Raw genomic sequence first — 17145 nt, 5'->3', positions numbered from 1 at the left:
CTTGAAAAATTTTCCTCGACTTAAAGCAACAAGGATACCATTTTTTTATTGGTTACGTGAGCGCAGATAGTACCTGACTAGTTTTCATTCGTCACAGATGAGCCACTGCACTAATAATAGCATATAATTTTCAATTTAAATGGTACTTATTTTATGAATAGAACACAAAGCAGCATATGTGATTGCCGTAATTTCATTCCTCGTCCAGAAAAAACCCACACTTGTTTTCAATGCACGTAGATATGATGCTGACAATGTAAACTTACGCCCAGAGGGCACAATTATATACGAATGCGTTTCGAAAGATAGTATAAACAGAATTTTTAACTGTTATAAAATCATTAAACCCCATCATAAACTACCTTTACTCCGCAGCGGGCTGATAACGCTGGAAAATGGTTTCCCATTTAGTAATTAAAGGAAATATAGCATAACAAGTGTCTAAAAATTAGTGGTATAGATCGGCCAGAATCAGAGATGCGACCTAATCCATTATTTTCTACTCGGCAAACAATGTCGACCGTTTTGCTTTATTTACGTAATCCAGAACGCACTGCATGAACTTGAGCTTATATTATTTTCTATTTTCTATAATATTTATATCCTCGGATTGACATTAAGAAACGCTAGGGGGACAAAAATAGCTTAAAAGATTTCCGCCCCATCACAATGGAAAAGGAAAAACCGCATCATATCATTACCAACTTATGGGTAACATATGGGATTTACCATTATTTATTCTCCGTTGTGAAGCAAAAGTATGGAGTCAGTCCACTAGGTGCTCTCATAGTTGGCTCCAAAGTTAGCGTTGACCGGATTCAAGAATAGCTTATCTTGGGCACAAGAGCACTGGTAACATGCACGTAACTTTGAAAACCTCCAAACCAATGTGAGCTTGTCGTGAAGGCAGTGACCACATGCTCGACACCACCAATCTTCAGCAAATGATTTTTCTTTCGAGACGTTTCTAAAATGATAAGACTTCAGAAATTACAGTGGAAACAGTAATGACACATCACAAGTTCCAGGGTCGAGTTCTGCAAGCGCCATCATGACGACCTACAACGGGCATATACGTAATAGCTGAAAACATCCTCAGGAAAGAAAAACCGAAAGTCAACTCCTTTCCGTGAGTTAAGGAAGCCACAACGAGGAGAATTACAGTCCATTGTAACAAAAATCGAATTGATTTTTTCTGTTCTCATGCGATAGAAATACCAAAGAACTTTCACCAGAAGATGACCTAAACGTCGCCGGTACAGACCGTCACGCATCAACTGTAGTGGTCGCACGACTCAAAGAATAATTTTTCAAGATAACAGGAGGATGTCTACACTCAAGAATCTCTCTTTTCACAACGGAGAAACAACGCTCCGCAATCATAAGGCAAAGTTCGTGACTCAGTCGATTCAAGGTGAAATGGTTTGAAGGAATCGCCAAAGATGGGAAGATGACGGCACTCTTAAGATTCCGAACTGTTTCCCTTGCTTCTTGATCTTACCTCAGATGCAAGGTCACAAGAAAAGGGAAATTCTGGCGGCATTAACACGATTCATCGACATAAGGAGAAACAGCAAAGTGTAAATTAATAGAGTCGAATCAAATTAAAAGTTATGCCAAATTCATATGTCTTTCACACCGATCACCCAACCAGTCTATTTTAATTCTTATCACGTGCCCGATTGAGAGCTCTTCTGTCTTGCAAAATCTTCTTCGCTTGGCCCACATGCATCTGTCCCTTGGCTTTCCCCGTGGGTCGTTCCTACAATCGCCAAACTAAATCAATTTTTCCGACAGTTTCTTCGCACAGTTTGTGGTTCCCGCATATTTCAACCTTCTAATTTTTGGGCTATAAATTAATATTCCCTTGGGCATTATTCTAAATCCTCTGAAAGCGACGACTTTTTTAGGAAGATGGCCACAATTTCGCCAACAAAGCAGAACTTTTTTGAAATTGTGCCACCTTCCCTCAATGTTATTTCCAAAAAAGAATTTACAGACACTATAAAGTGTGCTTAAATTTTCGACGAACTTCTTCATCTAATCTGCTCACTAAGCGTGCTCGCTATATAGATGAAAGTTAATTCGTGACATAACGGGTAGAAACGTTGACAACGAATATTTAAGTGATGCTACAGGGAGCGCTTCAGGTTTTTGGTCATTTTCGGCTGGAGTGCTGGCATTTCGGACACGATTGCACCGAGACAAAATTGAAGAGGAGATTTTCCGAGACGAGCCCCCACCCTCATAATTCACTGCGCCCGCAACACCATAATGTACCTGGAGGACGACCTCGCCGGAACGACGCACGGCCAGCCCTTAGTCCCCATTAAGTCGAGAATGCGGTCGCACATACAACAAACCGACGCCGAACATCGCATCTCGTCACCACATTTATCTCCATGAATTCAACCACAGTCTTTGGAAAACATACCTCGGAGGTAAAATCATAATCACCGCGATCGAAAGTGGCCGCGATCACTGAGGGTATATGAAAAGACCCGAACACGGGGCGAGCGTCTACAATTACATACATATAGTACATGTGCATACAATGCACACAACATATACAATACACAATTGCAATACATATTACTTCTACAAAGTTACGCCGCAAACTACATGGTGCGTATAAGAAGTATCGGGAAAAGTTTCGTAAAAATAGATTTATTTCGGATATTGCTACAATGCTACAAAATTCTTCTAAGTACATCCCTAGAGCGTCGACAAGCTCTTGCCAGCGGCTTTGCCACGACTCGAAGGCACCCTGGTAGGCAGATTCCAAAAGTTCATTAAGGGTACGCGTGCAAGCTTCTTTGACGACGCTTAGGTTCCCATGATGATGTGTTTGAGGGCGGATTTCACTTTTGGGAATACGAAATAGTCTGCTGGTGACAAGTCGCGACTGTAAGGGGGTTGGGGAATCGCCGCGTCGCGTTGCAGCAGATCTTCGCAAGCAGACACTTGACCCTGCTTTTGTTTGTCCGTCAAGACCTTCAATACGAGTTTAGCGCACATCTTTCGCATTGCCAAATTTTCAGTGGCAATGGTGTGCACTGTCATCTTATCAATGCCAATAAGATCTGCGATTATGCGCACACTTAACTGACGGTCTGAATGCAGGACATAACGCACACACCAGGAGAAAAATGTTACTAATACTTTTTATTTAAAACTTATATTAGGTATATTCCCCAAAAGATATTCGCGGAAGCTGGATATTCGAGGAAAATGGCCGCCAGAATACACCCATCCTCGATGCAAACCCCGCCTGCAGCCTCGTGAGAATTGTGGCTGAAGGCGATCGAAGTAACTCATCATTTGCTACTAAAGGAGTGTCAGATGCCGTGAGAAAGGACGTGGCAATGGTTCGAATGCACACCAGAATCACGAAACTACTCAATCGCGCCTCAGCAATGCCATCGTTACTCAATTGTAATTATTTCGACCGATTTAAAACAAAAACCGTGCAATTTTCCCTCTTACCCGGAATCTGCGATGGAATAGAAGCAACCACAAAATTTTGGGTGAAGGGCTGGTGCCGACCACATCTCACCACTGGCGACCAGCCGCCTCTCTGCCGACTCTACGAGCGTCGGGGCACAAAGGCGTCAATCCAGGCGACCCGTGCTACACACACATACACGGCCGATGGCGAAGACCACGAAGCGATTGCATGCCCACCCACAAGTGTTCTCGGAGGACTTGCAAATACCGCGTGTGAGAACTCGCGCAAAAGTGACGCGTTATCTTTTAAAAAGGGAAATAAGATGTCATCAATTTACCACCAGGTTTCAATGTCAATGGACGCCTCAAAGCTTGTTTGTGTTTACTAACAAAATTTGGAAAAATAATTAATAATTGGAATTTATTTTTCCCGTAAGATCGACAGAAGAGGCACTGCATCAAGTCACATTGACAACTTGAGCCATAGCACAAATGCAATGCTTAAAATATTTTGGAAACAGCGTAAGGTCGAAAAAATATTATCAAATTCTAAATAGACATAGCATAGGGGACATAATCGTAAGAGGTAAATTGTTTTACACGATGATAAGGTGAATTCCACTCAATGCTGATTTTAATGAGGAACACCACGTATATAAGGGACGAAGGAAATGCTTAGCATTAACCAAGGACATCATCATGTATCCACAAATGGTACCAACTAACAGCCTACGTTCCGATAAACTGATTCCCTTCAACATAGGTATTTCCTGCATTTCTTTGCTAAATTAGCCTTCCAACGGAATTGAAATAGAAAGTTCAATAAGCCACATGCGATGCACTAAAAGTTGGTGTTGAGTAGTGTTCGCAAGCTAGACACGCCATGGATACTGCGGACGACCTGGTTCACGTAAGAACTAAAATCAATTTCATTACGACGATACCGAACATTGCCCCTTATTATCACATTTTTCCTAGGAGTCAATAGGATGGATTGTACATCATTCCGCATAATTCGACTAGACTGAATCAAATAGGAACTTTGCCTTTACATTGCCACGAGAAAAATGGAAACACTTCTTGTTTTTTTGTATTAAGACTGCAATCAACTTACGTTTGAGAAAGGAAAATAATTAAATCTACTCTGCAAATTTATAACGTAATTCTACTAAATAATGAGTGAAATCCTTATCGACCGTGAATGCTGCAGAACCAAAAGAGCTCCCTCATTTCAGTTCGAAAAATTGTATCGTATTGGCGCATATGTCATCATTTATCCTTCCATAAGTACATAATTGGAGCACTTTTTCCGTTAAACTGGGCCGATGACACAGGTACTCGGTTATTTTTATTTCTCATTTCTGATGCACGCACTGTAACTAGTTATTTAATTTAGCGAAGTTTGGTTGAATGGCATACGAAGCTCTGACTAAAGGACATTTCACACCGCAAAGACATTAAGAGTGAGTAGTCATCAGAAAGAGGGAAACTGAAAACTTACTAAATATAAGAGGCAGGCTAATATCAACTCCACCAGTCCACGCAGTCGCACCCAATTGTGGTGAGCGCGCCCACCAAAATTTGTATCCTTAGGGAGAGTGTAAAAAATGTGTTTGCGAAAACAGAAAAGTTCGTACAGGAGGGACAGAGACATTCAAGTTAATGAAATAGAGCCTTTAAGAAAGTGACTTTAGCCATATTCCAAAAATACCTTCCACGATAAAGGGATATGCGACAAAGGTTGTTTTTTGAAGTCTCGGGAGATCCCATGAGCAATTAACTATTTAAGAATCCGTTCATTGCTCAGAGCTTAACAAGGTGAATCCAGTAAATTAAAAATGTTATGCTGTGAACAAACTAAATTTCTGGATGCTTATTTGAAACACAATAATCCCAATAAATGACTCGCACATCTTGTAGTCACTCATAGCCATGAGAAAAAAATGGATTCCCGGTTGCTACCCAGAGAGAGAGTGAGAGAGAGAATTGGACTGGGCGAGGAGAGGAGTCGACTCTGCGGACGCGCGGCGGTGTGGTCGACAGGTGGGTGAGAGTGGGAGCGAAGGAGAGAGAAACGGATGAGGGAGATGAAATGGGAAATCGGACGAAGATAAGGAAAAAAAGTGTAAGAGGGGACTCTAAAAATGGGAACAGGTTACAGGGCGATAGAAAATTCTCGTTAAGACAGTGTCCAAGGTCAAATAAAAAGGATGACCAAAGAAAATGCAAATTCATCGCCCTCGCATCCATATTTTTGCGAAATGATGATAGAAAAGTGAACCGTGAGGAGATGTTACTCATTTCTCAACATACAAAACTTCATCAGGGCTATCAAAGTGTATGCCCGAAGAAACTGGCGAGCTAAAAGCATTCTGTGCAGGGACCACGGCTATTTTTTAGGAGAATAATTTAAGCGAGGCAATAAATACGGGGGTAACGGCCAGAGGACCATTAGTGACTTATGATTACGAATGATATCATCAATAGGAGAATGTGGATAACGGTAATTGCAAGAACATCTGTATCATAATTTGAAGACCTAAAAATACATGAAAAATCAAGCAGATTAAAAATGAGGGCAAAATGGATAGCTGGAGAATACGGCCAAGTACAGGATTACGAAATTATGACACAGAGATCTTTGGGATGTGAGAGAATTACCGCAACAAAGAGGTGGTATTTCCCCTAAAAAGCTAATCACGCAAGTTATGAATATCTGCTATGTCAAAGTAATCCAAAACATTTTTCACGTCATTACAGGAAATGGAAAATGTATTTCGCACCCTATCCCTGAATCAAACTATTAGGAACTTTTTATTAAAAGTTTGTAATTGTTCGTCAGTTTTTTAAAACTAACTTCAATCCAATTTAGAACAATCTCTCTTTTTCACTTTCAATTCATACGCTCATTTGAATTCTCATTTAATATTCAGCGTCTTTTTAGATAAGGTCTTTAAGGATCTCGACTCCTCCATGCTTTACAATTAATCCCTAGCAACAACTAGGTGAATTAACGAGCAAGCTCACGCTACTCAAAGCATCGTTCCCTCCTAAAGATATCCCCAGTTTGGAAACGCACGGATAGTAATAGCGGGCAGACGTCCCTAGCGGTTGACACAGGAAGAGCCGATTGGAAACCATCCTCCCCACACCGCAACTGAAATTCTCCGACCGCCCAACGGTTGTGCCGGGCGCCCGTCTCATGGCAGTTTTGGTGCCATACTCGGTTTTCGGGACGGGCGGAACGCTCCAGCGTGGTTCCCTTAGCGCCTTCACTCGAGAGTACCAATTCACCCACACGTAATGGTAATCGGGCGGGTGTAATGCCAAGTCTCCATTAGCCATTCTTCTATCTAGAGTACATCTAGGCTTTAAACACTTCACGTAAACTTCCTTATACATTCTTGTCACTACTACGAACTATCATGGAGAGAGTACGACCACCGTGCAACCACCATGCATTTCCACAATAATCAACCCAAAGGTTGGCTTCACGGTTGCATGAGGGCGGACCCCGAACTAAGCCTTGAGGCGAGTGCAATCCTCACATTCCGGATGAAGGCAGGCCCTTCCGCCTTGTCCCACCATTTGGATCCCCACGAAGTTTTAGCGGAAAGAAGGCCGCAAAACTTAGGAGTTAAACAAAGGTAAGTATCACCCGGGAACCTTTGTCAGCAGATGGGCAGTTGGGTACGTCATGGATCATTTAACAGACCACCGAGTGCCCGTTTCAGCCAATTTCCTTAAACGATTGGCAAACCATTTTATTCGAATGAATCATTTCGAAAAATTCTAAAGACGTGTCAATCAAAAAGAAACTGACAAAATATACTAGTTATAATATTCGAATATAGATAAAGCAACCTGAGATACATTTACGGAATCAGGGGAGACTTTTCTGTACCGAAGTTAATATAGCGAGATACTCGTACTTTGGGAAGAGCGAGGGTATCGGAGAAGAGCCCTATCGCAGAGGGAGGCACAACGACGCCAAAGGAGGAATAAAAACGGAAATCTCGCAAACTCGTTCAGGAGGGACCGAAGCCAGTACGGGGGGCTGAATTGAAGATGGGGAGAGGAAAGGGGGGGTTGCTGCTTCTGCAAGCTCAAGTTGCGCGGGAATCCAGTAAAAGGAGGAGTGGAGGGACACACAATAAAGGGATAAGGGTGGAAGGCGACGGAGATAGGAGGGAGGGAGGGAAGGTGGGGAGATGGGGAGGGAGGGTTGGGCAGGTGGGAGGAGCCCTCCGCGACCTTCGAAACTGGGTGTGACCACCGGTCGAAATTAGAAAGAAAAAAAAGAGAGAGACCTAAGGGTTGGAGAAAAAGACGAGAGGAGGAAGAACTGGGGATGCTGTGGTCTGAGAGCGGGGTGGGAGTGGCGGCACCTGAGATTGGGAAGAAAGGGTAGGGGGGAGGATTTTTGAGGGAGGAGGGATGGAAGGAGGTGGACGATTTACACAGAGCGGCGGAAGATGCTGCGGGAAGATGGCGGATGAGGGCGTGGTGTGAGGGAGAGGATGAACGGGAGAGGGGGGTGGACACACACGCACCGAGGGGGCACACATCACCACCACCACCGCGAGAGGGAGGGAGGGTGGGGTGTCTGGGAATCGGTATAAATAGGGGACCACGCCAGGTCAGGAGTCAGCATCTCCCTCAGCTCCAATCAAGCAAAGAGACATGAAGGTCCTGGTGAGTACCCGACGCCGAAAGACCGGCACCCACCTCTCACGACGACGGGGTTTCCTCCCGAAAAGGGTTCGGCCGCGGACCTAACGACCCCTCTAGTTACTCCGCAGAAGTATTTCTAGTCGGGAGCTTTCGTAACAATTTTCTATTTATAAATACGCGTACCGCGAAAAAATTGCTGTACTTTGTTTTAGAGGAGTTCCGGGAACGTTATTTTAAACGCATTAAAATTTTATCGGGGAGGAAACAGTAGCTTCACTCGGCTTCATCTATACAAACTACCAAGATCATTGACAGACTGTCTTCAGTTTCACTAAGTCAAATCTTTATACAAATGTATTTCATCAGCTCAAATGTTTAATTTTTAAATGTTCTCAAATCATTATTTTTACTTTTGATCTAAACTCTTAGACTAAATTGAAAATTCTATTTTCAAAGCCGAACTTTCTTCATTAGATACTTATTTCCGATGCAGGGTTTTAGCTCTCGTGTCAAACTTGACATAATCTAGTTTTCAGGTTTTCAAAATAGACATCTTCGTCGTCTTGAGAGCCTTATATAATTTCAATCCTAAAAAAGAACAGTTTTCACTATCTGAATTTCGAGCTAACACTCACTAAATATCTATCACACTCGAACAATTAACTCGGCATTTCGATTCATATAGCTGGATGTTACCGATGATGATACTGATCAGTGCACACAGATAATAACTGCTGTGCTCAAAGTCTTGGATCAAGCGCTTTGGATCCAAGTGTGGACTCAACCAAGTGTGCACCTAATTGAAAATTCAGATACTAATGTATAAAGCAGTCTATCGAAATATAGCGAACACCTAAATCGAAAGACGCCTTCGTCATATCTATTCAGAGTTTTCAATTTGACACATATTCGATCGTACTTTGTGCAGAGACGATGTTGTTCATCGCCGTGAGGATCGAATTTCAGCGCTTCGCATCAGGCGGAAGCCACGGGGACGGGCGTCGATTCCCGTCGTGGACACGGAGGGCGAACGATGCGCGTACGAGTCTCGATTCCCTCTCGAGGAAGACGGCTTCTTCCGCGAGCGCGGGCGGCGACCGGCCCTGCCCAAATCCTCCGCGACGACCTCGCTCCTCTGCGATCAACGCCTCCTCTGCCGCCTCCGAAACAGACCAACCCCCCCTCCCGACTGCGTGCCGACGCGACGGGAAAAACGGAGGAGAGGGCCGTCCTCGCCTCGAAATCCCTTTCGCATCCCCGATTCGAGTATCTTCCCGCCACAATTAACGACCTTACTCAAGCGGTTCCGACACTCATGCTACGGTGAGTGTTCGGTAATTTCAAGCAGGCGTCAGCCGTCTAGTTTAGGAGTTGGAGATGCAATGAAAGAGCAATCGAGTCTCGGGAACGCACGATGCTCCTCCGCGTTGATAGGAAACCTCGAAAAACTTCGAAGGATGGGACTAGGTAGCTGAAAGTGTACGTCAAAGGTCCATCGCTAATAATTCCTTGTCTTTATTTTATTTCCAGGTCGTTCTTGCAGCCGTCGTGGCTTGTGCCCTGGCTGGCTTCGAATACTCCACTGTCACTCCCTACCACTATGGAGGATACTACCCCTACTACCGTAACTTCGGTTACAACTACAACTACCCCTACAACTATGGTTACTCCGCAGTGGCTCCCCTGACCGTGAAGAGCGTGCCAGTCGTGGCCCCCGTGGCCCCTGTTGCTCCCTTCCCTTACACCGGACTCACCGCCAAGCACCAGTACCACGCTCAGGTGAGTGGAGAAAGACGTCCCGAAACCACAAACTGGATCAAAAATGCCTTTTGCCGCACTATGTGGGTTTTCACGAATAGTAGCGAGCATTAAAATCACTGGAGAGTCAATTGCATTGCTGGGATTTTCTGGTCTTTCACTGCTCGGTTCTGATTTCTCAGCCCTAATTCGAATTGAAGGGGAATGAGCCAAAATTAAAATGAAGGGCACTAAGATCCCACAAGTCATTACATTAACACGAGGCAATTCTGGAGTATTTCTATAAGGGATTCTCCGAGCCAAATATCTTATCCTGAAAATGTCACTAAATCTTCAACCTCCGTTTTTCCTTCCTCATCAGGATGAGTTCGGCCAGGCTTCCTTCGGTCACGCTTCCATCGACCAGACCCACACCGCTTTCCGCGATGCTCTCGGTGGAGTCGTTGGACAGTACTCTTATGTCAACCCCGAGGGTAAGGTGGTGACCACCAGCTACACCGCTGACGCCGTTCACGGATTCCGCGTGGCCTCCAACGACCTCCCAGTGGCCCCCGCCGTCCCCGAGACCGCCCCCCTGGTGGCTCCCGAGCCCGTCGCTGACACCCCTGAAGTGGTCGCCGCCCGCAACGCCCACTTCGCCGCCCACGCCGAGGCCAAGAGCCGCAGCCGTCGCCAGGCCATCCTCCCCATCACCCCCTACGCCTACCCCCAGGCCTACCCCCACGCCTACCCCTACTCCTACCCCTACACCTACCCCTACCAAGCCCCCCTCGCCACCCGCAAGGCCACCCTCACCACCGTCGTCAACACCCCCGGACACGCCGTCTCCTACCGCGTCGACTAAGCACCCTCGCAGCACCCAACACCCGTTTCTCTTTCCCGTCCGTCAGATAAGCGTGTGTGAAGTGTGTGACTGAGATGACCTGTATGAAACTTTCCCAACGACCTGTACTCTTTCCTTTGATATGTAAAAAAACGCAATAAACTTTCCTTCATTTCTAAAAATGTTGTTATCATTTTCTAAAGAACGCAAACGGAATTTCCTTAAAGGGTTCTTCCAATATGTTTCCACGAATTATGTCAATTGACGGCGAATCCTACTGTCAACAGAAAACTCTAAATTCATACCAAATGTAACAACCGACGAATACATATTTACAAAATCTAAACGAAACATTAATTTTAACAAATCCTCTGAGCCGTAAAATATACTAGTCGTATTTGGCTAAATACGAGTAATTTAGCCAAAACGATTACACAAGTCGAAATAATACTTAATAAATCAGCCATGGAAGGCTCAATCTATACGAACAGTAAATTTTAAAATGTCACCCGCATTTTATAAAGTGGTGTGACAGATGATCAGTCTGGTAATTACAGGCCAATTAATATGAAATCATTATCTAATATATATATTAGAACTTAAAGACATCATGGACGTCATCACGTACAGGAATATTCCGATGAACTCAACTAACATGGACCCGGGAAGTTCAGTCGCGCAGGGCTCATCATGTGAATAATTTACACAACATAGTGACTGAAATAATGCGATAATTTCATGACGATCAATACAAATTTTGGCATTTCAATGAGGAATTTCATTAGGTTCCTCAGAGAAAACGTATTTCTAACTGGATAATAGTGTGTTGAAAATGTAAATTAAGAAAAGTACAGTAAATGAACTCATACACATTCTCTACAATGATTAAAGGAAGTGGCTCTCGATTGTATTAATTTCGAAAGCACGTGTGTTTTGCACTAACCCCGACGGAAGTTGAAGTCGTTTTTTTATACATACTCTTGCCGGAGTTGCTCAGATAAATTGGATTCGCTCAAGCATATACCCTGAGGTAATATTGCGTGCTTGCAATTGAGCAAAGGGATCCAAATATATATACTTTGCGAGAAGGCTTATAAAAAACATTGTATTTTCTTAAACTTATTTTTGGAGAAAGTACCTTAAAGGTTGGAGAATCCTACTTTGCTCTTAACGAACAAGTATGAATCCGGCCGAGAAGTCTAATTCGAGTTCTCCAGAAGGATGCTGCAGTCTGTATCGCTAAAACATCTTTGCTACCGCAATTCTTTCAGGATAAACAATAGTCAGATTAAATAATATTTAACACTATATACAGCTATGAATTAAATATGGAGTGGGTGACTGCGCACATGATGGTCGGTCATTTAGCGGCAATACCAATAATATTTCCTGACCCACAAGAAATTCCTGACATAGCCGAAAAAATCAACATATTCAACGCAAACAAAAGGATTTTTAAAATAATTCCGTCCTAATTCCCTATTATTTTTTAACTCTAAATGGCTTACCCAACTTTCTCTGATCTATGTCTTCAATATTCTTTTCCCCTTTAGTAGCTCTAACATCCACTTTTCCTACCTTCTTCGAATTTCTCCCAAAAAAGTTTTTTTCACCTCCCCTACCACTTCTTCATATGCTTTCCTATCTGTACATTTTATTTTTCTGTTTTTGTCTTCACATCCACTGGTCAAAAGCTTCCAATCTACGCTTATTCCTCTTAGCGATGAAATTTCCAAGGCAGGTAAAACTAAGCTCCATATCAAAGCTTTTACTACTTTATAAAAAATCTACTTTAACTCTTTGTTATCAATTCATTCTCTTTTTAAAGGCATCTTCACCTACACCTGCACACCACACAGGATCCATTGATGCAAACAAGCCCTCGCTACCTTTATTGCGAAAACTTCACAGGGTAAAAGTCATTCCCCTACTGAAGGGTAAGATCATGGATCTGAGTTACTCAAGGGGTACTTTCCTGCTGTGTGAATTTCTAAGGGCTTTCAAGGAACATACTGTTCTCAAGAATTACTATGTACACAGTCACCAAGTAATGTAAACCAGCTAAATCATTCAGCTGGGAATTGATCAAATTGTACACCGTGAGCTTTCTTGCATTTGTGTTCACACAAATTCCACTGAAGTAATTATTGTAGTATTTATTGTCCTCAATTACACACACTTTTTTCCAAGTTAATGGCTTCTAATGACCTTTATGGTCAAATTATATTCTCATAAATTCTATTTCATAAGCACTACTCCTTTCCATAAGCTAACAACTTAATTATCAAAAGACAATAAAACTAAAACTACTTGATTGACTATCAATGATAATGCAATAATATGATAGTGTTCATGCATTTGTATGCCCTTTTATTTTTGAATGGATCAAAATGTACCCTTGAGTACACACTTAAGATCATCAACTGACAGTAGAGCATATGAAAGCTTGACTCCTTAGAACTGGGTCAGCATAAATTGGAGAACATTCAAACATTAGTAAAAGTATATTCTTACCTTTCCTGGGGCTCCCATCGGGCCCTTGCCGGAATCCTGCAATCTCTGCTCTGGCTTGAAGTTTGGTTTGAACATTTTCAGCACCTTCCTTCATTTTTGCAAGTAGTCCTTTTTAATGCACATACATTAAGAAAAAGAAAAAAGTTACAATTTAGCACATCATGTGCACTGTTTAAAAAAATAATAATATCAATATTTTTCAAAAGGCAAAAGATTTCACTAAGCTTTGGTTGATTTCAGCTCCCCAGACAGGTATGTGCACGGAAGTTCCAATGATGGAACACATATACTAGAGTTTGATACCACCACTATGGGTTATATTAGAAAATATGTACTTACGTATAATTACATTAAGACTAAATTTTAAACAATGCTTTCACTGTCATTTTCTGCTGAAGAGTTGGAATTACTCTGAAGTTTATGATAGAAATAGTACTTTTATTCTACAAAAATATGAAATATGTTTACAGTATGCTTGTGCACTTGAATTTGAAAATGACAGAAAATTCAATATTTTACTGTCCAAAAGAATGAATACTTTTAATAACAAATATTGTGGTCCCATGGATATTATATAATTTTTCTAACAAAAAAACAGACAACTCCCCTCCAAAGCAACTCAAGTATCTTTTGAAGACATTTTGTACACATAAAACAGTTGAAAGGCTAATTATTTTGGTTTGATTGTTCAATTAATGAAATTATGATAAGATTTCCTGGATCACTATCTCACATTATTAGATTATTGAAATTACAAGAAAAAAAACAAAACTGTTAAGATTTGGGAAAAAAAGAATGGTATGACAGCTAAAAATGTAATTTTAATATTAATTTAATATACTAATACAAAAAGAGAACAATTTCAAACCAAAAACCACAATCACTGTGGGATCAAGCGTTAACCTACACAAAAAAATAAGTCTTGAGAATGGCTGACTTTTCCTCTAAGATTGAATCTATTTTATAACTACCTAAATGAATGCTACAGTTCTAAAGTCATGCCTGCAGAACATTAGGCCAACAGATTATTCAGCACTACTGTAAAAGGAACAAAATTAAAAACTGGGGAACTACACACAGTCCTGATGCAAATAAGAATTACATCTTGGGTGACTATCAGCAACTATTGATTTTACCCTCATTTCAGAAATTACTACTGAAAAGAAAAGTGCACATTACCCTAGGGTCTGCCTTGCATTCCTTTAAAAGGCAGCTAGTGCTTTGTAAGCAATATAATCCTATTCGCAAAAAATACCATAGTTCAAGGAGTAGTATCAAGTCATCAAGGCTGTCAAATAATTTTAAGCATAAAAGTTTCCAAACATAGTCTCCTGAATTAAAGTTCTCCATCCACAGCCACTGCATGTGTATTCGTGCTCCTCCTTCCAGCAATGCACAGATACCCTCCTCCATTCCTTAGCAAACCTGTGTACCTACACTAATTACTTGATGGAAAAATCCTACCCTACACTGCCAGATACATTCCTCAGACCAAAACACAGGATACCGATAATCTCAACCTTTTCACCAACTACCTAGTTAGCACTCAAAAAATCCTACAGATACTAATGGAAATTTAACCCATGTTAAAAAATAATGAGTCCAGACAACTGCCACTCCTAAATGCCACTCATCTCCTGAAAAATCCCAAAATGAGTGCAATATACATAATTTGTTCAATAAGCCCTTCTGAAAAAATAGAAAAACAAATAATTTTAGGTAGATATTTTTATTTTTCAACAATAATCATAATTTTAGGTAGATATTTTTATTTTTCAATATAATCTCCTTTTAACTCAAAACACTTTCCCTGCCATTTCTCCAACTTTTTTAAGCCATCCATAAAGTGAGATTTTTAAAGAACTTTAAAATGGGCACCTTTGTCAGCAACAACCTCCTAGTTCGAGGTGAATCATTTTCTGCCAAGCCATTTTTTCCACTTTGGAAATTCAAAAAAGTCACTGGGGACCAATCTGGTGAATATGGTGGATGTTGTAGTAACTCAAACTTAAATGCCATAACTTTTGCCATCAAAACTATGCAGGTGTGCACCCATGAATTGCCTTGATGAAAGACAATTTTTTTCTTTGCCAAATGAGGATAATTTTTCCTCATTTCTTAGCTCAACCGGTACAATAATGATGCATAATACTCTCAATTTATCGTTTGCAGAAACGATGCATGTAGATGATTCCACATAATCAAAAAAACCATGATCATCATCTCATCAGCCAATTTTACCATCTTGGCCTTCTTCGGAGCCAGATTGCTTTTAGAAACCAATTGTTTTGACTGTTCCTTTGTCCCTGGAGTTTAGTAAATTATGTATCAATTTTTTGTCCACAGTTATGCATTGATGCAGAAACTCGTTAGGAAAAGTGCCAAACCAGCTTCTGAATGGATCATACGATTGCATTTATTCTCCACTGAGAGCTAATGTGGCACACATTGTGCAAAGATTATTTCATACCCATTTTTTTGTACAAAATTGAAAACATTGTATGTACCTAGTTCAATGCCACCTCGTGTATCTTGTAGCCTCAATTATTTTGCAAACTTAGATTCATCGATCAGTGAAAACCACACCGTAGATTTCATCAATCACTTAGGAGGAAGTCACTTCCACTGGACACCCTGAATGGTGTTCATCATTTGTGGATGTATGGCCATGTTTAAACTCATTCACCCAATTGTAAACAGCTGCAACCACAAGAGTAGAACGAACTTCATCCAACTTAGCATTGATCTCTTTCGGTTCTAAGCCTTTTAAATAGAAGTGTTTGATCACCCCACCAAAACTGATTTTTTCCATTTCTCTAAATAAACCAAATTTGTTTCTTCAATTTTTCAGATTGTCAACTCTACGTTGCTTGCTGATCTGGAGAGGACTTCTATTGTAGTAACAGAGAAGCAGTTATCAAAGAATTGAATGTGGGAAGCCGTTCAATTAGAAATGGGGTGACTGAGGATTTCAGGAGATTTGTGGAGTAATAGTGATTTTGATACTGATGGAGAATGGGGTCTGGAATACATCACCAGATGTTTTTTGCAATTTGCCTTGATATCAGAGCTGAGAAGTGAATGCACACAATACACTAATGCATAAATTACTTTTTGAACAATTGATGATAGCCATAACTGCATTCGTTCAAAATGATGATCAATGTAATATTCAGATTAGCATCAATTTTTATACTAAGAGACTCATGTTATACAAAAATGATTACAAGCTACATGCAAGTCACATAATTTCTTTAGTGTTTGCAAAGTATAATTAATAACTAGAACTACTTTAAAAATTAATAAGAGGTAATAATAAGAGAATTCAGGAAGTTATACTTAAAACTTATCCACCTCTGTTAAGCCGCATTATTTAAATAAATGAAATACAGCATTTGGTTCCACTAGTAAACTATCATAAAAAACTACTGTCTAGTGGGTATTGTTAAATATAACAAAAAATGGCAATGACTAAATGGTGCACTCTACTGAATGTCCCTATGATAGCTCAAAACAGAGATATCATTCTTTCAAAAATAATAAATAAAAAAACAAAGCATCTAGAAAAACAATCAACCAGGAAAATAAAATCTATAAGCAAATACAGTGAGTTCTAGCCATTCTAAGTCTAAATGCATGAAATGACTAAAACATAGCTTGACAATGAAGAGATTTATATACCATGTCTGTCTTTCTCCTTGAGAATTCTTTCCATGTCCCCAGCCTTGTCTTTCACCCTGCCGAAAAAGTCTTCCAAGGGGAAGGATAGGGTTCAAAAACCAAAAGTAATAAAAGAGTAAAGGGATTAAACAGGATAATCAAAGTGATTTTTAACAAATCAGGAGGAGGGATGTATCAAGGAATATGGTAATGGAGACAAAGCAATAAAACTGAATTAGTATGGAGAAAATCATAGAAAATGTTGCATG

General features: G+C 41.0%; 1 protein-coding gene across 7 annotated transcripts in view; it reads right to left on the bottom strand.

The window, feature by feature from the left end:
* Rbcn-3B (WD repeat-containing protein Rbcn-3B) overlaps positions 1 to 17145 on the bottom strand; it is a 174329-nt gene that overhangs the window by 105911 nt on the left and 51273 nt on the right. For 6 of the 7 annotated variants that reach the window (XM_071585492.1, XM_071585507.1, XM_071585515.1 and 3 more), the window contains 2 exons: positions 16898 to 16966; positions 13217 to 13324 (listed from right to left, as the gene is read on the bottom strand). In XM_071585492.1, the coding sequence (XP_071441593.1) occupies positions 13217 to 13324; positions 16898 to 16966 (177 nt within the window). The remainder of the gene's footprint in view (positions 1 to 13216; positions 13325 to 16897; positions 16967 to 17145) is intronic. The other variant, XM_071585530.1, reaches the window with a different exon arrangement.

This window comes from Hetaerina americana, unplaced genomic scaffold (assembly GCF_022747635.1).
Source record: "Hetaerina americana unplaced genomic scaffold, ioHetAmer1.1.p SCAF_1, whole genome shotgun sequence".
NCBI classification, from domain to species: domain Eukaryota; kingdom Metazoa; phylum Arthropoda; class Insecta; order Odonata; family Calopterygidae; genus Hetaerina; species Hetaerina americana.
The sequence above is the reverse complement of the archived record's forward strand: the minus strand, read 5'-3'. Positions and strand labels throughout refer to the sequence as shown.